Genomic DNA, 23,956 nt, shown 5'->3' on the forward strand with positions numbered 1-23,956 from the left:
TTGGACTTTTAAATATGTACTTTATCACAGTAATATTGCAACAGAAGGAACCAATATAAGGCTTCCTTTTTTAGAACAAGAACTCTGGAAGTAAACAGATCATTCTAAGCTTTCCCCCACTCCTTCTTGCGTAATTCATTTCTTCTGATTTTCCCGCTGATTGTCTTTGGCAGATGTGGCACAAACTCCATCTGTTGGACAAGAACAGAAATTACAGCTAACAAAAGCACTGATCTATTGAGTAATACAGGGAGGAAAGAAGTTAAAATAAAGCACATGAAGCTGTCTTTTACTTGTGGCAGGCTTCTGGTCGGGGCTGTTCATCTGCTGTATTCATTGCGACATTCCTAGCTTGTACACAGTTCAGTCATCAGGCTAAACCATAGCTTGCACTCGTTGAGAATACAGGGCATGTTCCTGCTTCCAAGTCTACAGGCAAACCGTGTGTTCAGATTGTTTCCTTTTATTTTCCATCCACTCAATGCTCCAGAAATGGAGCTAAGGAGTATAAATCACTCAGATATCAACTTATGCACGGCCAGGGTTTCCCAATCTGGAAGATAGCAAGCTGTGATGTGTCAGTTCACCCAGTGCACCAATGCATTTTTAATCTTCAATTTGCTGTAGCATCTATATTGAGCTCTGGTTGCCACTCAAACCCAAATGAACAGGTTTTCAAGATGTGTTGTATTTTCTGAGCTTTTTCATCACACCTTGCTCTTGGTGCTTGATCATCCTTGCAGCATTTGAACCCCTGCATATTCTCTGCAGGTTCTTAGGCTCTCCAGGCGTGTATTTGACTGCTTTACAGGGGACTATGGTGATGCACACGTAACTGGCATACATCTCATTTATACTGGGTCTCCAGCATGGTGCTTGTTGGCCCATCAGGTTGTCTGGCCTTGTGTCTATTTTTTTTCTTTAAAGAAAAGTTAACTAGGGGGCTGACAGAGGTTGTGTCAAATAGATTTGGTCCCTCAGTTATCCCCTTGACAGGATAGAAGAAAGATACTGGTATTATGGTTGAATACATGTCTATCTTTCTCTTGCAATTCCCCACAAGTTCTTGGTGGTGTTAACTTCGGGGATCTGAAAGGAAATCTTTCTTTTGCTTATTTTGCAAACTGAGTCCAGTATCATTTGTATTTGGATTCAAAAGGGCAGTTTTGTGATTAGGATTCATAGTCTGTGTCTGCCTTGTACTTAAGACTGCGGGAGAATTTACTTTTGTTTCAGTTTGCCTTTGGGAAATGAGCATCTGTGATTGCCTATGGCAGCCATTTTATGAATGGGCAAGTGCCCGCCCATGGCGCTCTGACAATTCTAAATGTTCCCACCTATTCACAAAGGTAGGTGACCCCTAAGTTACCCGATGCCGTATTGCTTTGTGAAGAACACTACCCCAAGGAAAAAGCAGCCAGAAGGAAGACAAGAGAAGCGAGGGAGGAGTGGAGGCATGAGGAAGAATATGCTGTCATTTCAGGCACATCTGCTTCAACTTAGGCTGGCAGACTGCCAGCATGACCCATGGTCAGGGATTATGGGAGGTGTAGTCCAAAACATCTGGAGGGCACCAAGTTGCCTGCTTCTGTTTGAGCACTGGGAATTAGGGTTATTCCAAAGGCTTTGCTGAAAAGGTGGATCTTGAGAGCAAGGGAAGGAAGGAGGGCAGCAGCAGCAGCACGAAGATTGTTCCAGGCGAGAGGGAGAAGCAAGGGAGAAAGGGTGGGAGTCTCTGGAGATCAGAAAAGCTTTGGATGGCTGAAGGTAGGGGAGCTGGATGAGCAAAGGCTACAGGAAGGGTGTGGAGGATATAAGAGCAGAGGTAAGGCCACAAATGCCTTTGAAGGCGTGGACAAGATTGGGGAACAGGCAGGAAACCAGTTCAGAGTAGTGCCCATGACCAGATCACAACTTACCTTTCTAGGGTACTTGTACGGGGCAGTGACCTTTTTGACATGGTCCTGCAGCTCTTTAATCAGTGCTTCTGGATCATGGGAAGCATAGTCAGGTGCCAACACCACAAAGGCTTTCACAACCTTCAAACATAACATGACAAAGATCATGGAGGCTCACAAAATTCTTCTTTTGACAGATTATAAATCAGGAGAACTCCAGTGGTGCAACAATAACTAAGAGAGAAGCTAGGTGTTCGATATGCTGATGAGAAAACTACGAATCTCTTAAGGGTGCAACGCTATGGCCTCCTGACATTGTCTAGGAGACTATAGGATTATTTGGAGCGCCAGATGCAGTCTCTGAGCTTGGAGCGCAAATGCAGAATGAACCTAGAAAAGGAATCGTGCCAGCTACCTCTCGGAAGTAGCAAATTGGCCTTGGACAGCAGGAAAAGGGAACGGCCAGGGAGTGGAGGAAGCTGGGGTGGATGGTTCACTGGGATGGACTGTTTGATTTCCAAACAGTGCCTCAGCCTCCTTCCTTCCCCTTCTGTGGTATTTCATCCAACAGTGTCACCATGCCTTGCACTTAAATCTTTGAGTGCACAGGCCACTGGCTTGCACTGTGGGCCATTTTATCATGCTTAAATGCAGCCCAGGGACTAAGTCAGTTTAAGCCTAAGTGTGCCAGCTTGAGTAACTTGGGGATTGCTGCTTGGCCATCCAAATGTAAAAAAGCTGAGATCAGCATGGGGCACTGTGTTCTGCAACATGCCTTTCTTGTAGGCTTCAGAATGATAAGCAGAGGGGTTTCTTCCCACTGTTACTCTGCTGCAGAAAACGAGAATGCTGACGGGGACACAGATTTCTTGCTTGCGATCCTTCTGCTATGTTGAATGAGCTAGTACTGCAGTCTGGAAAATTCACAAACATTCTAATATAACTGGATCATATTTGTATGCGCATGTGTACACACAAACACAGATGTGTGGTTAATTCATGAAGCTGGTGCAAGAGGAGGAGGGCTTTGCTTAGGCCAAAGGGAAGTTGTGGTTAAGAAGGATCATATGCTGCTGATGGTAAAGAATAGCCGGCCATAGCTCAGTGGCAGGACACAGGTGTGCAGGTTCAGTCTCCCAGTAGGACTGGTAAAGAGCCTTGCCTGGTCCTCTGGAGATCAGCTGCCAGTCATTGGCAGACACTGTTGAGCTAGATGGTCTGTCTCACTCTTGGGATGCAGTCCTATTAGCAGTGCCCATAAATGTTCAAGCTCAGAGGCTAATGCTGATCAGTGCAGCATGAGAGAAAGCAGCAGAAGCAAACCACCCTCCGGCCTCCCTTCCTGCATTTTCCACTTGCCAGGTCTTTTTTGATCATCTCGACAGTGCATTAGGGAATTGGGAAGGAAGGAGACAGGAGAGCCATTCATTTGTATCCTGGCCTCTTTAGTCACCTCTCCTCTACACATACTGAAATTCCCTTTTTCCCAACCTTGGAGAGCAGCTTGTGTGGCTCTATGCAAGGGGGAAGTGGGTGGGGTGGGGGGCTGGATCTGGGCATCTGAAATATCCTATGGATCTTCAGATTCTGCCTGGAGGCCACAGGATCATTCTCTTGATAGATTCTGGTTGGCATCCATTTGAAACATCCCACCAAAACCTGGGCTGGAGTCCCTCATTTTAACGATAGTCAGTTCCACAATAGGATTCAGTTCCTACCTCTCCTCGCGTGGGATCTGGGCTGCTAACAACAGCTGATTCTACAACTGCTGGATGTTCTATCAAGGCACTTTCCACTTCAAAGGGCCCAATGCGGTAACTTTGAAACAAGGAGACACAATCAATGAATTATGGGCACAATCTTGTGCATAATTAGACAGACATGTATCCCCCATGCTGACTGGGTTGTGCTAGAAACCATAGGACTTTCTTCTAACCAAACATGCATAGAATTGCACCATAAGGTATTTATATCTTGTGTTCAAGCCACAGATCTGTTATAAAGCAGTTTACCGTATAACTATGCTAGTATAAACACTACTTATGCATTCAATTAACATCCCTCCCTGCATTCTTCTGTCTTGTTCACCCTGGTGGAGACAGATTTGAGTTCAGTCTTGGATATTATATTTTAAAAAATGGATAACTGTTACCTTCTCCTGTCTGGCGGTGGTAGGGCCAGGGCAGCCATGACCTGAGTGGGCAGAGCCCAGTTTCAGTTTTTGCAACCCTCTCTCCTTCATATCATTTATTACTGTGACAGTGCAGGGATCTGGGCTGCTACATCAATTCAACCTTCCTCAACTTGTTTTTGTAATCTCTGAGTGGGTCTAATAAAGGTGTATTAGAATTTTTCTTGTAGCTAACACAGCTGCCTTTGCTTTTGTACAATTTCCCGAGTCTCTCCTCGTTTAGTGACTTGGAGATTACAGTATGTGAATAAATACACATACTGCATTTATCCCTTTTACTATTTAGCGTGCAGTCCAATCAAGATGAGCAATTCAGTGCAGAGAGGTGAGGGCAATCCTCCTTTTCCTGCTCCACATTCTTGCTAGGTCATTTTCCTCTGTCCAGCAATAGTGCTTCAGCCTCCTTCCCTCCCCTTCTGGAGTCCCATCATAATACCAGTCTATCCTATGGTCCCCTGGATAATGCCTCGAGGCCACAGGATTGTTCCTTCTGCCTGTGACAAATGCTTATCAATGCAATGATGTTCTGGCAGCGCATGTTATGATACCCAGCTGAATTGATGACATCATCCGCTCTTCCTATGAACCAGAAGTAGTCATCTTCATCTTTCATCCCTATGTCACCAGTGATGTAGAAGTCCCCACAAATGGTTGCAGCGGTTCTTTCCGGATCATTCTGGTGTGCAGGAACATGTATAAAATACATTGATTTGGTGGTACTAGTGAATTAGGAATAGGTAAGCACATTAAACTACTTTTTATTTATAAATAAATACAGCATTGGCTTTCAATATCTAAAACATGGTCTCCCTACTGTATCTTACCCAAAAATTCAGTTAGGTTGCATTCCGATGTGTGGGACTCTAAACGCACATAGGATCGCACCCTTAAGAAGAAAATGCAACACAGCATATTCATGTATAAGGCCACTAAATTCTGAAATGCAAGGGAGGCTCAATGTTTTCCATTTAGCTATCAGAGGAAAGATGCCATGTTTGTATTTAAGTTGACTGGGTGTTGTAGGGAAGCTGAGTGGATGGACCCCACGTACAGAGGGAACGTACCAGCAAAGGAGGGACAGAGCACTGCCTGGCCTTGGAACAGCTTCTGGTTCCTGGGCTACCTGTGAAGTTTCTTCCTCCACAGCCAGCCCTGAAATGAAGCTGACTGATAAGAATAGTTTTAAAAACAACCAGTCACCAAAATAGGCTGTCAGTGTAGCAGCAGGTCTACACACCAGCTGTGGAAAGGGGAACCTTCCCTTCTCTATTGCCAGCATGGAAGCTTAGGCTATTAACCGTGTTTATAGGAGGGCTTGTCTTCTGAACTGGTTGACAAGCCTGGGATTGCCATTACCTGTGAATGCCTGTGTTTCTTAACACTAAGGAAGAGGCAGGTTTAAAACCAGTGAGCCCCAGCCGTGTTCTTGTGGCATTCTAACATTCTCCAACCCACAGCCCTGCCACTGTTTTGGAGGACAACCCTTATAAGGTGCAGAAAATATGGCCAAGAGGCAGGAATGTGGAATGTGTATCCCCAAACATCTAGAGGGCTCTGTGTTAGGGAAGGTATGCCATAAGGTACAACTGTTATTGGTATTCTTTGTAGTTCTCAGTCTCCATGTTCTCCTTTCACATACTGCATTGGAAACGGGGTAGAAGCACTGTCCCATAATCTTGTTCAAACTTTCACCTGACATTGGAGCAGCAACAGGGAGTCTCATAATTCTGGTATTCTAGTTTCTGCAACCTAATTGGCATTCCTCTATGAAGGTTTACCGTGTATTGGGTGAAAAGGCAAAATGGTCTTGTAGGTTTTATTCGGATGGCAATGTTCCCTTCTTTCCCAGGAGGCAAAATATTACCATCTTCGTCTATTATCTAAAAGTAAGCAGAGGACAAAATTGAATTTCATTTTTTTTAAACTGTAACTTACAAGTTCGTACGGGAGTAAGGCTGGTCCCAAACATTTTGCTGGCTGAAGATGATGTCTCCCCGTCACTGCCCGGTGTTCCAAAGCTTGGCTGACTGGTAGCTGAATCTTATTTCAGTGCTGGTGTGAAGGCAGGAAGGTGTGGTCCTGCCTCCTTGCAGTACAGGCAGAGATTATGCAGGCACCACCCCTTGTATCCATCTCAACCCAATCTAGTGGATTCTAAGAGCTCACAGAACACCTCTAGGCATAAGCAATAAGGGTCTAAGCCAAGTTCAAATCCTTGACCTGAAGCTTTTAACAAAGACAACACCCATGCATATTTAGTACCCAGGCTTGCTTGGAACTCCCAAGGTAGGTGTTATGTTTATTTACACAGGGTTAGGGCACAAGAGAACAGGAAGGCACAGAAGAACCAGAGTAACACTTCGAAACTGTGTTTTGGGCAGACTTGGGGCAAAGAATAACGGACATTGCCTATATATGTCTCTACATGTTTAAGCACAGGTCTGTGTAGAACAGAGGGCCCTAAAGGTGATCCTCAAAAGCCACCAGCCAAAGGCAGTTCACAAGATGAAGACTACCTTTTTTATGCTCAAACCCCTGGCCTCTCCAAGGAGACCTTCGTTGGCCAGTCGCAGGCTAGCTGGACCACGGCTGCAGCTGAAATGTTTCAGCCCAGTTAACTGAGTACTGTTCTGACCTCGGAGCTAGACATGCCTCGTGTAGTTGAGTGCACACCCACAGAATGGGAAGTGGTTTCTTGACAAGTGGTGAGAGGACAGGGCCCTCTGCTGGGCTTAGGTGAGTTTTAGGGGCATAGAGCAGATCATGTGGCACACGCCAGCCTACGCATACCATGTCTCAACTTCCGGTGCCTGAAAGGGCTGCCTCATGCTGTTTTAAGGGTAGGGCTGGGCCCAGTTGGCGGGGGGAATCTTAGGGAGTGGCGTCTAAGTGGCCAAGCACATGCCTTGCATGCAGAAGGCCCTAACTTATGTTACTATAATCTCCAGGCAAGGCTGGGAGAAACGCACAGAGAGGAACTGTAGGGCTGCAGCCAGTCAGCAGGTAACAGTGCAGTAGAAGACCTGTGTCCGCATGAGGCGGCTTCGTCCACGTGTAAGATTTCCCAAGGAAAGTGTGACTTGGTGCCGACGCGCCATACAGTACCTGAACGTCATAGGCTGGAGAAGGTTTCCCCATTGAGCCTGGCTTAATTTTCATCCCCTTGAAAGTTCCACAAACCAGCACCTATTTCAAGCGGGAGGGGAAAAAGTTGTAAAGCGTGGCTGAAAAGACTTGAAAGATTATTTTGGGGTAGGGGTGAAGGGGAACTTGTCCTGCTGTCGGTGAGCGAGGCAAAGGTGAGTAACTTATCAAAACCTTGCACAAACCGAGTTACACATTGATAAGATGAAGGACAGTTTAATCTAACAGATGGATTGGTTCAATGTTGCAGCTCTAATAAACATATCAGTGCTAGAGGCTTCATGTTTTCTGTCATTAACTGGATGCTCCCTTGAGTTGCCTTTTTTCTTGGCAAGTAAATATGAAAATCAGTCACCGCTTGGTGAACGTCTCATCATTCAGCTTTACCGTTTCTGTCTGCCCATAGCCTTCATGGATAGCCAGCTCAGTGTGTGCTTCCCATTTTTCCATCACTTCGGGGTTCATGGGTTCTCCTGCACTCACACAGTGCTTCAGGCTGTGGAATTTGTGACTGTGGATAAATGGGAGAGGAGGGAGATGGGTCTGTATAATTTTTAAGCAATTAACAATCACACTGAAAAGTGGCATTCTGTTTTTTGGCATGTATGACTTTGGAAAGCAAAGAGAAAGACCTCTGATGTGGTTTAACTCACTGAGTCAAGGGCAGGCAGGCAAGTAGCCCTGAAATGTATCGGTATAACTCCTTTTCACTATTACTGGGGCTTGAAATGAAACACACATCTCCGTGTTACTTTTAGAGCACTTTCCAAGCTTTTCTTTTAAGGTTCTTTTCTTTTGGAGTGCCTCACCTGTCTAGGCTGACCACTGGCTTTGTAGGACCAGGAAAGGATATAAAAGGTTTCCTGTTTAGGGCAGCAGCATTGTTGATGTCAGGGGACCTTCCAGATGTTCCGGTCCAGGGGACTCCAGCTCTCATTGGCCCCTCACAGCATGGCACAATGGAAGCTGAAATCCAGAAACATAGGGAGGACTGCACACTCTCTACCTAGACCGGAAAGCCGCTTAAAACAGATATGTTGGCTGGATTTGGATGGAACATCAACATGTAATTTGGGATTCTTTCAAATGGGGCCTTGGTGCAACCATCATTCTGCCTCATTTGCCAGATTTGCCAGGGGTCTACCCACCAAATTCCATCTTTTACTGTAGAAAATTGGTTAATCAGAAAAGTGTGGAATAGCACCCAATGCCTCCTGCTCATCAGTGCTAGGAACCTCTATGGGAGCATCCCTGGTGTTCTCAGATGTAGTCTTTCCCAGCCTTCTCTGACTCACGCACTCTCCTTTCCTTCTCCATTGTGGCTGTGAAGAAAGGAGGGGAACCTCTGAAGCTGTGGAAAAGAAGATGGGGGCAAGGATGTGGCTGCACCTTGACCTAATCATCAAACCATGGCTTAGAAACGGAATTTAAGACCAACCTATGGGCAGTTGAGCATGGGTGGGAATTTGAGAAGCTGCAACGAGCATCACCACAGCACGGCCCCCGTGAAGGCCCTGCTGTGGGTGCCACCACATAGTGGTGGGGAGAGAAATAGTGAAACCGGAGTGTGGGAGTGGAGACATGGCAGAGGGTGAGTGGGAGGGAAAGAGCAAGGCTAGCTGCAGAGGAGGGAGGGAAAGTTTCCATTTGAAACAAACCACAGTTCTGCATTATGTCTGGTGTGATGAACTATAAAGGAGAGACCTGTGGTGCTGAACTGGAGGCCACCGTAGGTTCAGCAGCATGGGCAGCTCCTTACAAGTCCACCCTGCAACCTGGAGAGGATGCACTGTCCCACTGACATTGGCACCATGAGCTTCCACAGGGTATATCCCAACTCAGGAAGGGTATCTAACCAAAGTTGGTCAACCAAATTCTGAGGCCATAGTGTGCTCCTCATTTGCTAACTTTAGAAGCTGGTCTAGTTTAGACACAACAGAGAATGTCAGCTTGTTCCACAGCGGAAGAGACTTCCATTTGTGCTTGCAGGAAGAGAGGGGAGGGACAGCGTGTGAGGATGAGGAGAGGATATGAGGTGGTGAGCGTGGCTGCAGCTTGTTCCCAAGCTGGTGTAAAACCTAACTTTAGATGGCCCCCTTCAGTGGGAGCAATGCAATTTTAATGCCGTTTAATATAGCAAGTAGTAAGTAGTTCTCTCACCTGGTTAAATTCTGATGTACTAGCATCCGATATGCAGTTGGAGGAGAACAAAATGTTGTTATAGGAAACTTGGACAAAACCTAGATGATTATGAAAGACAGAGGACTTACAGATGAATTTTTTCATGCTATAGACAGAACCAAATCTCTTTTTTTCAGACAGATCATTCAGTAAGCAGCAAAAAGGGGAAAGGCATTGCATAAGTTTAAGTTATTCTTGAACTGTTTTATGATACAATTTTGATAAAATATCCAGAATGTTTTTTTACATTTCAAATGTTGTTCATTATTCTCTTGAAAATAGATTGGCAATTTAACACTTTAAAACTATAGCAAAACAGTGAAATACTGAAGTTTATGTAAAATAGTAACTACTACTACTACATCCATTCTGAGCCACTTACACGAGATAAGAAAAGACCAAAAGCTATTGGAATAACTGCCAAACTGCGTCAAGCTTGGGCAAATTCATGCAGGAGAAGGCAGTCGATAGCCACAGGCCTTGCTGTCTATGTGCTGCCTTACCTCTGTTCCCAGGGCTGGTACGCCCTGCCGACACGAGGTGCTGGGGAGCTTGGGCAGAGGAAATTCTTACGCACGTCCTGCTTGAGACAGGACGGGGGGCAGCTGGTTTGCCCCCATGTGGATGGAGTGCTGGACTGGATGGAATCTTGGCATGATCCAGCATGACTTTGGTTATATTCTTAGTCTGCAGTTTGAAGTGGTACGGCCCAAGCAACCCTTTTAAAATGGTGCAGTTCAGGCCCACCCTCTGTGACAATTTGGTGCAGTAAATGCTACAGAATCCGGTGTCAACTTGAAGACTAACGACCCTACTGGGACTTGAACACTCCTATTGAGACTTTGGCTTTCTCCAATAGCTGTGCTGGCCTTTTCGGAGCCTTTTCATGAACCAGATTATGCGTATCCACTCAGCCAACCGCCTCAATGTTCCGATTTGGTTGTGCAAATTGGTCTTTAATTTCTGCTGCTAAAAGAAAGTCCTGATCTTAGGTCAATGTTAGTATGTCTGTCACTTACTTCAAGGACAAGCTCTGGCTCAAAACGTGGCATGCCATGTGCAAACACACACGCACCCTGGATCCATGGTGCAAAGACACTGCTCCATGCGGATTTCCCCCAGCCTGTGTCTGAAGTATTCCAAATAGTGTCCGAGGGACTCAAATCGAGCCAGTACCTAAGTGAGAGGAAGAATGTGCGTACTTGGACAACGGAAATCGCTGCTATATGGTGCAATTCATAAGGTTCCAAACCCCAAAGAATGATTAACTGTGGTACTTTGTGACCCTGGAGATTCGCATTTGAACTATCCAACTGGAACAGGCTGTCCAGATGCAAAGGATCACACCACCAGTAAAGTTCTACTGAACCTCTCATTATTGGTTTAGGATGTTATTGGAAGTCTGCAGGTTTCAGTGTTCTTCTTCAACCCCTTAATAGATCAGATGGAGAGACCTGGAAAAAGAAGAATTCAACCAACCTCCCCGTACCTTCCATTTACTGTGAGCCCAATTCCGTGGCTAGCATGAGAGTGTTCAGTCATTTTAGGAGCACCCGTTGTGCCACTGGTGAAATAGATGGCCATTGGGTCAAGACTCTTTGTGGCCACGCAGCTGTGCTCGTCGGGTGCAAGCCTGTAAGCAGCAGAATAGAAAACCACATGATCAAGGCAGCTGCAGTCTTCACACACTGACCCTTGCCAACGCGATCGCCCCCAGGGAACTGCAGGGAGCGAGAATGGATTTTTTTTTTTTCATGCCATGCCTTTATTTTATCTGGTCTGCTCAGCCCTGTGCTCTTCTGAATTCTGCCTATATCTTTCTCATAATACTGGTATCGGGTCTTCCAAAGAAGCCGAATGGTAAGAGAGTCAGGACAGACAAAAGGAAGTGATCTTCAGGCAGCAGATAGTTAACTATAGCATTTGGTACCACGAGAGGTGGAGACAGGTGCGATCGTGCTATCTGAGAAAGATGCCTTCCTCATCTAGGCTCAGAAGCCTCTAGTTTTCACACACGATCACCTGTTCAAGGCATTCCTTCCCAAATGTTCCCCTACAGCCCTTTGACTGGGTGTTGTATCCCACTCCATGGTCACTGCCTAATTGTAATACATTGCAATACAGCACTGACCTGCAGTACCCTGGTGACCGCTCAGCAATTGCAGTTCCTTTAAAAGCTTTAATTGGCATGAAACATGCCAGTAGGCCAGTTAGGAATATCTGATTTGTTGCTCTTTATTTCTCAGCTCGCCCAGTTCACATCTGACACCTGCAAGTATCTGGTGTCCCTTATTCCCGTGAAGGGTCGGACACAACTTGGCGACTAAACCGAAAAAAAATTCCTGATGCCATCAAAATGTTCTGGCTGCAGGCCCAGCATCGTGCTCGCTGGGCTGCCTTTGTCAGGCTCCGCTGTCCCAGTAGAACAAGGGTGGCGGACGACTTGCAGCCCGGGGGCCGAATGCACGTTTGGAGAATGCCCGAGGGCCACATTGCAGTGATGTTGGTGGGTCCAAAGCAAAGGGAATGGAGCAAAACATCCCAGTATGTTTTAGCTCAAAGCACTTGCTGCCAATCGTTCAGCATCAGGCGCAGAGTCGGCCCAAGGCATTTTGCTGCCTAATGGTGCCCCTTCCATTCCACACCAGAAAGCCGGCTGGGGCATCTCTCTTTGAGGGTGGCCGCTAGCACCTTCCTGCACAACGGGCAGCCACAACACACACACAGCTCGTCCTTCCCACACCCCTTGCTGCCATCTCCCACCGTGTGCCACCCGAGCTGCCGGCTGCACCTTGCCTGATGTCAGTGCCGGCCCCGCGTCGGCGTTTCAGGCTTCTGAGTGGGGACCCTGTACAGAAGCAGGGCAGCCAGTGAATGATGGGTGGATGGGGGAAACATGACTCTCTGTGGGGCCCCGGAGCGCTTGTGATGCACGCCCAGCCCTGAGGTCCCTCACTGCCACCATCGAAAGCGCTCAGTCTCTCCTCTAGCACCAGCTTTCAGAAGTAAACGCCCTCACGATTGAAGAGGCCGGTCTGGATACCTACTTCAACAGGTCGTTGAAGTATAGCCAGCCTCCCCTGGGCTTCCTGGACACAATGAGTTTGCTTTCCAGAGAAGGGCATTTGGAGGCCACTGCATCTACGGCTGGGGCCAGCACCTCTTCTGTCACGATGCATCTGGCGCGCGAGGTCTGCAGCCGGTGGAGAATGTCTTTTGCCGTCAGCTGTATTGTCCCAGGAATGAGAACCGTTCCTAATGGAGGGATCAAATTGAGAAGATTAATGATGACTGAGGTATCATTACATGTCTGCCCTGCCGTTTTTCCTCCAGGGGGTCTAAGGCCACATACATGGTGGTCCTCCCTTTTATAACAACGACCTTGTGAGGTAGGTTAGTGAGAGGCGGTGTCTGACCCAGAGCGTCATGGCCAAGTGCGGACTACAGCCTGGGCCTCCTGAGTCCCAGTCCAGTACTCTAACCACTGCACCACACAGTTCTCCATGTCACACACTCTATTCTGCTGCAGAGTTCTCGGACTATGAGAGCACCAGCAGCTTTGGCTGCTGGGGGCAGGTGGGTTCAAATCCCTAGTCCTCCCCTCAGACCTGTGCCGAGATCTTGGGCACATTCTCTCACAGTCCAGCAGACTTCACAGAGTCCTTGCTAGGCTGAGGGATAGAAGGGGGCCTTGCATGGTCTCTCTGCTGGAGGAACAACAGGCTAAAACGTGTTAGGCAGAGAAACACACAATCCTATGTATGTTTAAGAAAAAATTATACAACTCCCAGCATTCTCCAGCCAGCAGCGCCTTGTGAGAGCAGAAGCAGAGGCAAGTACCTGTTTTGGTAGTGCCATCAGAATTCCCCGTTTCTTGTTCAAGCTGCAAAAGCCCTGCATGTAGGTTTGCAGGGCTGCTGCATTCGGGGTGGGTGGGTACAGGTATTGCTGAAATCTCTGGGCACAGGAATGTTGAACTCCACTAGCAGTAAATACATTCTTTTCTCCAACCGTGGCTGCAGAAAAATACAGTCTAGAAACGGGTTGATCTTGGCTTGAAAGACAGGGCTGGACAGCTTGTGGCCTTCCTGAAGGTTTGGCCTAGCACTGCTATCAGCCCTAGACAGCAGAGTTAATTATGACTGATGATGGGAGCTGAAGGCTGAAACATCTGGAGAGTCACACATTGCCCAGCCTGACTCTAAGGATTCGCTACAAAAAGAGGGGCCGATTGTGCATGTGTTTATCAGCCGCAATGCTGGGAAATGGGAAAGAGCAGTTGTTTAAAATATTTCTTGGCCACCATTCAGGTCAGCAGCCTGCCCAGAGTTTAATACAATAATAGGCATAAGCAACAATGTGGTCTTAAAAGCAATAAAAACATAATAGGGTAACAAACAAGGGATGGATCCTGATCTCATATTCAGAGGGATCCAGAAACCTTTATGTCCCATCAACATTTGAGTGAAAAAGTGAACATTCCCACTCACCTGTTCGGATGCATGCCAGATTCATGAGCCACCATTCCGGTACTCGTGACAAGATCACGATCACTCGGTCTCCTTTCTGTAGGCCACACTGATCAGAAAGCACTCTGGCAGCTTTCCGGGATTCCAGAGCCAGCTCCTCAAAGCTCCACTTCACTTGGTCCCCTTGGTCACTGACCCACCACAGAGCTGGGTGGGAAGATCGCCTTCCTTCCTGAAGGAGCAACAGAGTCAGCTGAGTTAAAGACTCTCATGGTGATGTTGAAGATGCAGCCACTAGAGTTTGGTGTAGGTCCATCTCAATGGATGGGGTTGCTCTCTTACCAAAAGCCAGACTACCTGCAGTGACCTGGACATGGAGCCAGAGGGAGAGAGCCCAGGTGAGCCAGGAAGGCTGCTAGCACAGACTTTGGGAGCTGCTGGATTAGGGCTCTGATAACTAACCTTGCTTCAGGAGACAAAGCAGGATAAATGGCATTCAGAGTGACAGTGGATGATTACATGCTGTGCTCTCTCAAAATACTCAGTACCAACTCGGGTTTTTTTGTGTTGCCAAGTGATAACATTTCTACTCTCCCTGGACATAAAGTAATTTTTTCTTTTTGCCTTTGCTGCCAGTGCTGTTTTAATAGTGCGTTTTTCTGATTTTTTATTATTCCTTGACTTAAATATCTTTCAACTTTTCCATTCCAATTTCTTTGTAAGCTTTGGCTGAAATGCTCCCTTAACAATGCTTATTTTAATTAAATAATAGGCATACCCGTGTGTTATACAGGAACAGAACTGTGGAATTCGGAGCCTTACTCATGCAACTGCATAGAGGCAGATTATCCACCATCTGCTACAGCGCTGGAGTACGTAAGCTCCTTGTTGTGGTCTAGTCTAACATGCCTGGAATTGTTAATTTAACATTTCCTACCTTGTGTTATCGGCAGCGTCATACATCAGCCGTCACAGATTACAAGTGGGACTTGCGGCAAAGCACGGCGCACTCTCGTGAAGGGTTCCAGCTAGCCATCCCCTCTCCCAGGAGACACCATTCCGCTCTGCCTCCACCCGGCTTAGTTTTCTGGATTTTCATTCCCTGCCACCCCAGTCAGTACCGTGTGCACACCAAACCTGTTCAGGCCACAGTGGTCTTAGGCTTTCCCTCCACTGTAAGCTGTCTTCCCACTATTTTTAAAAATTTCTGCAGACCTCCATGTTTCCCCAAACCTACTGATCCCTCTTGTCTTGTGCCCAAATGATTCCATTTTGGCCACATGAGGATCTGCACTCAGGGAACTGAGTACGCTCTGAACACACAAGATGGGATTTGGAACACTGGCCCTGCACGTGCCCAGGGACTGTGCGGGTTTGGAAAACCTGAATGCAAACGTGAAAAAGTGATGGGAAAATACACCTTTTCCTCCTCGGCCCACACATCCACCACATCTTTTGCAAAGTTGAAGTACTCCGGCACTTCAGGCTTGTACTGTTCCTGTATGGATTCGTAATCTGAAAAATTCTGAGCGGTGACTGTTGGCTGATGTTTGCAGAAGCATCTGGTACAAGCTAAGCTGAGAGTCCTCGGGATGCCAAAGGTTGGAGCCTTCCATAACAGTCTCAAAATGGTACAAGCCATAGCGGCAATGTCTTATATTCAGTCCGTTCTGATGAACCGTTCACCTGAAATGCACAAGGGAGGCATTCGTAGGATTAGTACGGAGTATTTCCACATTCCTCTTTTCAATCCGTGTGACAAATGCAGAACAAGAACTTCAGGCCACAATCCTGTGCATGCGTAGAGGAGAACAAGCCCCGTTAAACACAGTGGGAATTACTTCCACAGAAACATGTACTAGATTGCCCCAGCCCTTGGATGACAGCTGGTTGTGGAGCAGTAGCCTTTCATTTGTTGTTGGACTTCACTTCCCATCAACCCCAGCCAGCGTGGCCAGTGTTCAAGGATGATGGCAGCTGTGATCCCTCAGCTGGCTTTCCCTCCCCCTGCCTCAATCAAATTTCAGCCCTAATTTTGTAACAGGCAAACCGGAGGCACTCGTAGTCAAACACAACCGGGGTTTTGCAAGGCTGGAAATCGGTTCTGGCACTGGCTGCAGCTCTCTCTGTGCACAGCTGTTACACAACATGGACTGCCGCCAGTCCTATTCGGTTGAATCCCAAAGGCCCAACTTTGCTTTCCCGTCTGTACCTCTGCAACCAATGGGAGGGGTTTCGGGGAATGAAAATCGTAGTGAGGGGCCTGTGAGCAGTCCTTTACAAACGACCCAGTCAAAGTTCTCTTGACTGTTGCCTTGATGTTACGTACAAGACCAAATAACAGCCAGTGCAAGCCGGGTCAAGTGCAACAGATGTTGTGCGTGGAACGGAGTGTTTGGCAGAGCATTTGCAGTGTGCTAATCAGCTGCAGCAGCTAGTTCGGTAAACATTTTAAGAAAATCGGGACAGTGCGTGTGTGACTGCATCCCTGCCCGCATGCCTTGCTCTGCCATGTCATGTCAAGCAGGGAGCCAGAATGCTTTCTGTAGAAGATCCGCAGGTAGGCTTAGCTGTTACCTGACCTAGATCTTGGGTGGGCCAGCCTGCCATTCCAAGGGGCAACTTTTGCAGATCCAAACATCCCTTGGCATGTCTGTCTAGCAAAAAGTTGCGTTTAACGAGGTAATGATTTCCCTGTTACCATATCTGAAAACAGGGCCCTTTTCAAAGAGAGTAATCCCTGGGCTGAGATGCAACTCACTCCAGCTTTCACCAGGGCTTATCCTGAGGGGAAAATGCCCTGAGTAAGAAATGGGTGACCTATATCTCCTTGCTGTAAACCTTTAGGAGTATTTACTTTCTAATTGTACATGCTTTATTTCCACTTGCAGTTTAAAGCAAATTGTTCCGGGCTGGGGGCGGTGATTCTCTTATCAGGTCCCAGTCATGAGCAGAAAAGATGAAGAGATCAAGACATCTTACACAGAAAGTAAGATCCAAACATCTGATCACCAACAACTTCAACGTTACCACGTATGTCTGCTTCTGGTTTTTGTTTGTGATCAACCAAAAATAACAAAGTTGGGCAAACATGGATAATCTCAGCATATTGCCACATGTTGATAATTTCTAGTGAAACTGACTGTAATCTTTTAAATAAGATAGATAATTGCTCTTTTCTCTGTGGCAAAACAAGAAAGGCAAGAGTTACATTTGCAGCTCTGGAAGCAGAGTGTGTAGTCCCTGCTTTAAGAACACAACAGCAGACAATGTGGGAATGTTTATTCTGTACACCATGCCTGCATTTTTAAAAAGTGCTATGGTGTGGTGGCTAGAAGCCCAGGATAGGACTTGAGGTGCAGATCTCCACTCAGCCATGAGGTTCAGTTAGTCACCGTTGGTCTAAGCTCCCTCGCAGGGTTTTTGTAAGGCTAAAATGTGGGGACAGAATATTGTCTGACGCTCTAAGGAAGCATGAGGTACAAAATACAAAGAAGGGGGAGTTATGGTTGGTGTTGATTCCATCTGCTTCGTTTTTATCTGCTGAGTTATTTATGCTGGATTGTTTAGGACGTCTTTCTGATGTATTCGAAAACATACTGTGTTCTCACCCCTTCTTTGGTGGTGGTGGTGGTGGGGGGGGGGCACATAGCAGGAAATCTCACAACATTAAAAGGATAAATAATGATAGACACGAAAAAGAAAGACTTACTTGTATAGTTGCCAGGCTTGAAACTCTGGAGATCTTCGGGGGAACCCAAACGGAGAAAGTACCCTTGTCCAGAATCCCCCTCCAACTGTTCCAGGAGGATGCAAGCTGCCCAGTGATAAAGACACAAAAATTAAGCCAAGTCACACCCACATGAGCTTCTGTTTGGGACATACAAGATTTAGTGTGGATTTAGCAATTCTCTTAGTGCCATCCTCAGCTTTCTGAGGGACTTTCAGTGAGCGTGCTCTCTCGGTGGCAGCACCATTTCCTTACTGTTGTTAGCAGCTGATCCTGATCACCAACCTCTTCTTCATTGTTATCTTTGTAAAATTTTGAAACAGATGTCGGCTGCCGTTCAGGCCAAAGGTGACTTCGAATCCAGGCAACTTGCCATCAGATTCATAGGATTAAAACTGGTACAGAAACGGAACAGCCAATGTTCCTAAAACCCACAACCACAAAAATAACAGGTCAGGCCCATATTTTCACCAGCTGTTTTCTTAAGGTCAGGGAGTCATTGAGGAAGTGGGGACCACCAGGTACTGCTCAGTACCAGTGCTGGCCAGAGGGAGGGGCAGCTGAAGCGTGCAAGTTGCAATAGAGAAGAGGAGAACAATTTTTTTTTCAGGGCCCCTCTGCAGTGGTGTGGGTCCATGGCAGACATACACGGTAACGTTGAAGTTGTTGGTGTTCCAGCTATGCCTGCCCTTGGCACTGGCTCTGAACTCTCCTGGTGGGTATTGTCTGTGAAGGAAAGAGAGGACAAGGAAGGCTCACATGAACCGTAATGTATCTTAAGCAGATGCTCAGCGGCCATAGCATGTTGACTGACTATTTGGGCAGAGGAAGGGTGGAAAACGGGTGGGGGGAACTGTTTGGAACAGAAGGGATTATCCTGGAGAAGGACATGACTCACTAGGACCCTAAACAGGAGCACTCCAAACTGCAGGAATTATTTTGCAAGTGAGGTCCTACTTGTTGTGCATGTATTATAAGATTATTCTGAATGGTCTTTTACGGGGGGATTGATAACAGTGTGCAACATGGTCTTGGGGGCATCTGTCAGGGCTCACATGCCAGCAGTTGGTGGGGCTGAAGTCAGAGGTGACCAGAGGTGGATGGTCTCTCTCTGGTTTCTGCACTGCTTCCTCTCCTCCCTATCTGCTTTTGCTCAGGACATATGAGATTTAGCATTGTGTTCTTGTCCATGAATCTAGCAATTCTCTTGGTGCTGTCTCCAGTTTTCTGGGGGCCTTTGGGCAGGACACCCTCAGTGGGTGCTCTCTCAGTGGCTCTGCCTTTTCCTCACCATTGCCAGCCACTGCTCTTCATCCACAACCTCTTTCTCATGCTGTGTGTTTGTGTGGGTACAGATTGAAATAGCTGTTGGCTGTAGGCAAAGGCAGCTTACATTCAGATTCATAGGATTAAAATGGATGCAGTAATGAAAAATGGCCACCAGCAGCACAAGATGATGCAACATGATGTAAGCCGCCCGGAGAGCCTATGGCTAGTGGGGTGGCATATAAACTGAATGAATGAATGAATGAATAAATAAGAGATCTGGCCCATATTTTTACCTTGTTCTTTTGATGTTCAGAAAGTCAGTGAGTAAGCAGGTGTTGGCACAACGGCTAGCCACAGTGAGGGGCAGGTGAGGCAAGCTGGTGGTTGTGGGGAAAAAAATAAATTCAGAAGGCTCTTTTCGGTGGGTCCTTGCAAGGGTGTGGGCCCATGGCAAGTGCCCAGCTTTGCTTATGCTGGGGAAATCCAAAAAAATCTTTATCGAGAATGGTTGCTTGCTTGTGATATAAAATGAAACCTGCAGTGTCCCTGCTCCTCTTGCTCAGAAAGAACCAGAATTTCAAGCCAGGCATTTTTTTCTTTGAAGCTTTATTATCTGTCCCTGATTCTCTGAGATTCTCTGCGGCTACATTTAGTTGCAAAAGTTAATCCTCTGTGGGATGCAGCTAAGTAAGGGAAGTTACTTATGGCCATTCTTCTGTTAGCAGCATCAAAGCTGCTCCAACCAGTTATTCTTGTCTCGTTGTAATCAGAGTTGCCTACCTGTTCACACTCCCACCCAAGACCAGTAAAGATTCATGTGCCTTTCTGACATTCATGCCAACATCCTTGTAATGATTGATATTTACTGTGCTATTGTGCTACGTCCCCTCTGCAGTTTTCTCACATCTTTTGACTATGAATACGTGATGTACCCATTATTTGGTCAACATCAACCCTGCTCTTGTGTACGTGACTCTGTATAAAACACTGTATATGTTCTAGAAACTTGTAGTTGGTTGACATACCTCTACCTGGCAGCGCTGTTGTAGGTTTGTACTGTGCAGGGAAGTTTAACTGGGTTGTTCTCTCAGTAAAACCGCTGAGGCTCGAGGTGAAGGTGTCTCCCTGGGTATCTGAGCATGCATTCACACAACTGCTCTTCTGGGAGTCCCTGACACCGGCCCTCAACACCTGAAGCCTCCTAATGTAATGTCCTTCGCGTTTTGGTTTTATTCCCTGGGTGTTTTAGGAGGCAATCCTTGGTGCCATTCCACAAATAAAATATTCTTACTACTCCCAGCAGCTGCAGTCAGCTTTGTTTCCCCGTTTGAAAATGTATTGTGCCTTTATCTCGGTTTACTCTCACGCTATGTCGTCTGTTTGCATATTTTGTTGGACGGACCTGCTTGTTGCCATAGAACCAGGTCTGAACGGTTCGAAGATACAACAAACTGTTGCGTGTCTACAATAATATATATTTGTGTAAGTCTATGGTAGCAGCTTAGCGCCGTTCTATCCCTTGGCATCTCTATAGGCCAGCAAAACGGAGGCGGCCCCGCCTCGGCCAGAGGATGGCGTCGCTCTATCCTCAACATTTCCATCGTTAAAAAAAAAAAAAAGGCACAGCCCTCTCTATGGTAGTGCGCCGGCTCAGCCGCATCTTTCGTCCGCTCTGGTTAACAATGACACCACCACCAAATTGAAAGCCTTCGCAGTGAAAGCAGGCTGGTGCGGGTCTATTTGTTTGGCATCTCTCTGTAGTTCCCTCATTTTATTCGTACATTTTGCATGGAACTCAATTTCCTCCCCGCCAGTTGATATAGTAGTCTTTGTGTATGAGAGAAAAAGAGACGAAGAGATTGTAGCTTAGCACCTCTTTCATTTCAGGATTCTGCCTATCTCTAGGGTGTGCGTCCCCTCGGCGGGCTCGGATGACGCCATCAAGAGGCGACGCCGAAAAGCCCGCTGTCACCCACGCCTTCGCTAAGCTTGGCTGGGGGGCTCTTGTGCGCTTGGGCCGGTCGCTCTCGCCCGCCAGCCCGGTCGCCCTCCCAATGGCAGCCGCCGAGGCGCCGGTCGCCGCCGACGCTTCTCGCAAGCGGCGGCCGAAAGCGCAGTACATGCAGCCGGCCAAGCGGGCCCGGCCGGGGGGCCCGCGGCAGCTGGAGCCGGGCATGTGCGGCATCCTCATCACCTGCAACATGAACGAACGCAAGTGCGTGGCCGAAGCCTACAGCCTGCTGGGCGAGTATGGCGAGCAGCTCTACGGGCCCGAGCAGGTAAGCGGGTCGCCACGTGGGCGACGAGGCAGCGCGTGGCGTGGGAAAGGGATCTGCCGGGCTCGTGTGTTAATGCCTTGTCTGTCGCATCTATATCCCGCCTTCCAAAGCGGCTTCCAGGCTTCGCCTCTCCGTTTTGTCCTCAGAACCACCCCGTGAAGTAGGTGAGGCGGAGACTGGCCCGGAATTACTCACTAGCTTCATAACTGGAGTGGAGACTAGAACTTGGGTCTCCCGAACCCTCGTTTCTCCCATCTCAGGGGAGAAATTTATTCTATTTGTGGCCTGGAAACCATGGGATCTTAGAACAGTTCCCTTATCAGTGCTACATTGCTTCTGAGTTTAATGGCTTTTAGTAAATGTAAAAGTTTTAGTAAAACTGAAACTTGCTTCTGCTATAAAAGGGCTTTCTTCCTTGATCAGGCTGCAACATAGGAAAAGGTGGGAAGTAGGGCCATTCTGTCAGTTCAGAAGCACCTGTCCTATCAGGCTCTTCTTCTCCCCAAACTGTTTCCGTTCCAGCTGGATGTTAAAAGGAACTCTTACTTAACTGTAAGAACGGGGGCCTGAGTTTGCTTTCCCCCTCTTCCTTCCCCATCCCTTTTTCTCTTCTGTCATCCTTTTTTCATTCTAAAGCTGCAGCTAGGAGCCATGCTTGTTTCTTACTGATTTCGATGAAAGCCACTCTAGGAACTTACTTTGCTGAAGGGTGGGGCATAAATGCTTTAGGTGATTGTATTTTTTTAAATGCTGTGTGAATGCTTGTGCATATGAAGTTTGCAGATCAAGATGAGGACAGGCTATCAGGAAATGAAGAAGAGGACAAGGAAGTGGAGGAAGATGATGATGCTGAAGCTTCTTTGAAAAAGGAGGTGGATCAGATTCGCACTTCGTCTGAGCAGAAGCTGCGGCGCTTCCAGTCTGTGGAGAGTGGTGCCAACAATGTGGTTTTCATTAGGACGCTGGGTGTAGGTACGTGTGTCTGGATGGAACCTGGCAGCTTAATGGTCACAAGTCTCTAAAGGCATAATCTGGTGTGTGTTTAGACAGAAGAAAAAGCCTAAAACTTCCACCATCCCTCAGCCAGCAGCGCGAATTTGTGAGCCATGAATTCATTGCTTCATCTTGGGCCACTCTGTCATGCTCTGCCTGGGCCATGTAACTGTCTAAACAGATCATGTTAATCCGTGACCTTTTTCAGTTTCCACTGCTAATTGGTATCCAGCCTCTAGTCTCCAAGATGACCTTTCCAGCCTCTCTGTGTTATCGAGCAGATGTGCCCTCTGGATCTCTGAGGAATTCCCATCATCCCCTAGGAGCTCATTCCGCACCTCGTCACTGTAGGCAATCCGCACTCTCTTCACGGGTGTTTTGGATTATGAGGGGATATGTTATCCTACGCACTAAAAGGCATCAGGATGGGAGAAGGCTGGCAGATAACAAGACAATTTTTTGATATTTTTCCCCCTCAGAACTGTAAAAAATAAAAATAATTCAACTACCCTAGCAACATGGTTCAGGCACTCTAGATTTTACAAAATGTCTCTGTATTCCGAGAAAATGAGGACATAATTCTGTGCTTTTGAGAAATATTTTCTGTTTAAAGAAACTGGCACCAACCCACTTGGTACTTGGGCCAGAAGAGACTCTTTATTTCTAAGAATCCAATCCCAATTATGAGTTGAGGCTGTAGTCCTCTGCACACTTACCTGGGAGCAGGCCTTGCTACTTCCAAGTAAACCTGTTGCTAAGCCTTTTACCCTGAGCTTCTCTTTGTGCACTTTATTATCGTTGGCACATGTAAGCTGCACAATGCCTCTAATGAACATTTGGGGAAAATCGGGTCTGTCCATCAAGTTCACCCCTTTTTCTAGAATGCTTAAAGCCTGTCCTGAGACTCTTAACCAGGGGTGGCAACCTTTTTGGGGGCGAGGGTGCATTTGGCAGTTCAAGTCATTGTCCTGCAAACTACCCCAAAATAGCTTCTGTGGAAGGTGTGGCAGAATGCAAGCAAGCTGCATAAAAGATTGGGTTCAAGACAAGGGTGAGAGCGGAGTGCTAGCGTACTGAACAGTTCTTGAACAGCTCTTTTGAAGGTACCAGCAGAAGCCTATTTCACAACAGTTGCAGCTGCTGTCAAGAAAATGTGTTAATTAAAAGTTGGAGGTTTGCCCACCCTGCTCCTAAACCATTTTGCCCTGGGATGATGAATGATAAAACCATCCACTGGGGAAGTAACCATGGACTTTATCCAAGAACCTAATGTGAGATGTGAGTGTTGTTGAACAGAGTGGAAACTTTAACCTCAGTAAATGTAAGTGGAAAATTGCCAAGGAAATCTAATATAGTCCACTATAACTTTCAGAAAAGAATTGTCTCTAGTCTGAATCTCTGTTAAAAAGGAGACTGAAAGGAAAGTCAGGAGGTTGGTATCATTCCAGAATGTTTGGGAATTACTCAAAAATCCTGGTAGAAGCAGAGCTTGCATGCAAACTGCAGGCCAAGAAAAGTGTCTCCAACAGAGCCGGCGTAGTGTGGTGGTTCAGAGCACGGGACTGGGACTCAGGCGATCTGGGTTCGAGTCCCCGCTCAGCCATGGAGCCAACTGGGTGACTTTGAGCCAGTCACAGTCTCTCAGCTCAACCTACCTCACAGGGTTGTTGTGGGGATAAGATGGAGGAGGAGAGATGATGTAAGTTGCCTTAAGCCCTTTGTAGGAAAAAGGCAGGATATAAATCACAATATAAACAAACAAACGAACATGATTGAGAGGCAGTATCAAGGAAAGTATTAGA

The 23,956-nt window shown here is 47.0% G+C and overlaps 2 protein-coding genes across 3 annotated transcripts in view; one reads left to right on the forward strand and one right to left on the reverse strand.

The window, feature by feature from the left end:
- LOC123024917 (acyl-coenzyme A synthetase ACSM3, mitochondrial-like) lies at positions 1-20,544 on the reverse strand. 2 transcript variants are annotated; one of them, XM_044433140.1, is made up of 15 exons: positions 17,869-20,544; positions 17,596-17,700; positions 15,304-15,569; positions 13,905-14,115; positions 12,462-12,669; positions 10,904-11,047; positions 10,434-10,590; positions 9,394-9,473; positions 7,621-7,744; positions 7,195-7,275; positions 5,868-5,969; positions 4,638-4,765; positions 3,617-3,716; positions 1,920-2,039; positions 1-191 (listed from the first exon to the last, which is right to left on the reverse strand). In XM_044433140.1, exons 3-15 carry the CDS (start codon positions 15,523-15,525, stop codon positions 105-107), a joined length of 1,764 nt encoding a protein of 587 aa, XP_044289075.1. In that variant the 5' UTR covers positions 15,526-15,569; positions 17,596-17,700; positions 17,869-20,544; the 3' UTR covers positions 1-104. The 2 variants fall into 2 exon arrangements, with proteins under 2 accessions (XP_044289075.1, XP_044289076.1); XM_044433141.1 differs by having other exon boundaries at positions 1-1,089; positions 17,596-20,544.
- THUMPD1 (THUMP domain containing 1) overlaps positions 16,420-23,956 on the forward strand; it is a 15,694-nt gene continuing 8,157 nt past the window's right edge. Inside the window, exons 1-3 of the mRNA XM_044433142.1 lie at positions 16,420-16,443; positions 20,788-21,161; positions 21,938-22,133. Of these exons, the coding sequence (XP_044289077.1) occupies positions 20,814-21,161; positions 21,938-22,133 (544 nt within the window). The 5' untranslated portion in view covers positions 16,420-16,443; positions 20,788-20,813. The remainder of the gene's footprint in view (positions 16,444-20,787; positions 21,162-21,937; positions 22,134-23,956) is intronic.

Source organism: Varanus komodoensis, unplaced genomic scaffold (genome assembly GCF_004798865.1).
Source record: "Varanus komodoensis strain SLA01 unplaced genomic scaffold, ASM479886v1 scaffold26, whole genome shotgun sequence".
NCBI classification, from domain to species: Eukaryota; Metazoa; Chordata; class Lepidosauria; order Squamata; family Varanidae; genus Varanus; species Varanus komodoensis.

Excerpts from the sequence above, each read along its gene's own strand:
- LOC123024917 (XM_044433140.1), bottom strand. The coding sequence starts at position 15,525 with ATGGCTTGTACCATTTTGAGACTGTTATGGAAGGCTCCAACCTTTGGC. Across the intron at positions 7,745-9,393 it reads GTACATCAGAATTTAACCAG|TCACAAATTCCACAGCCTGA; the intron begins GTGAGAGAACTA and ends ATTTATCCACAG. Across the intron at positions 5,970-7,194 it reads CTCCAGCCTATGACGTTCAG|ATAATAGACGAAGATGGTAA; the intron begins GTACTGTATGGC and ends GCTTACTTTTAG.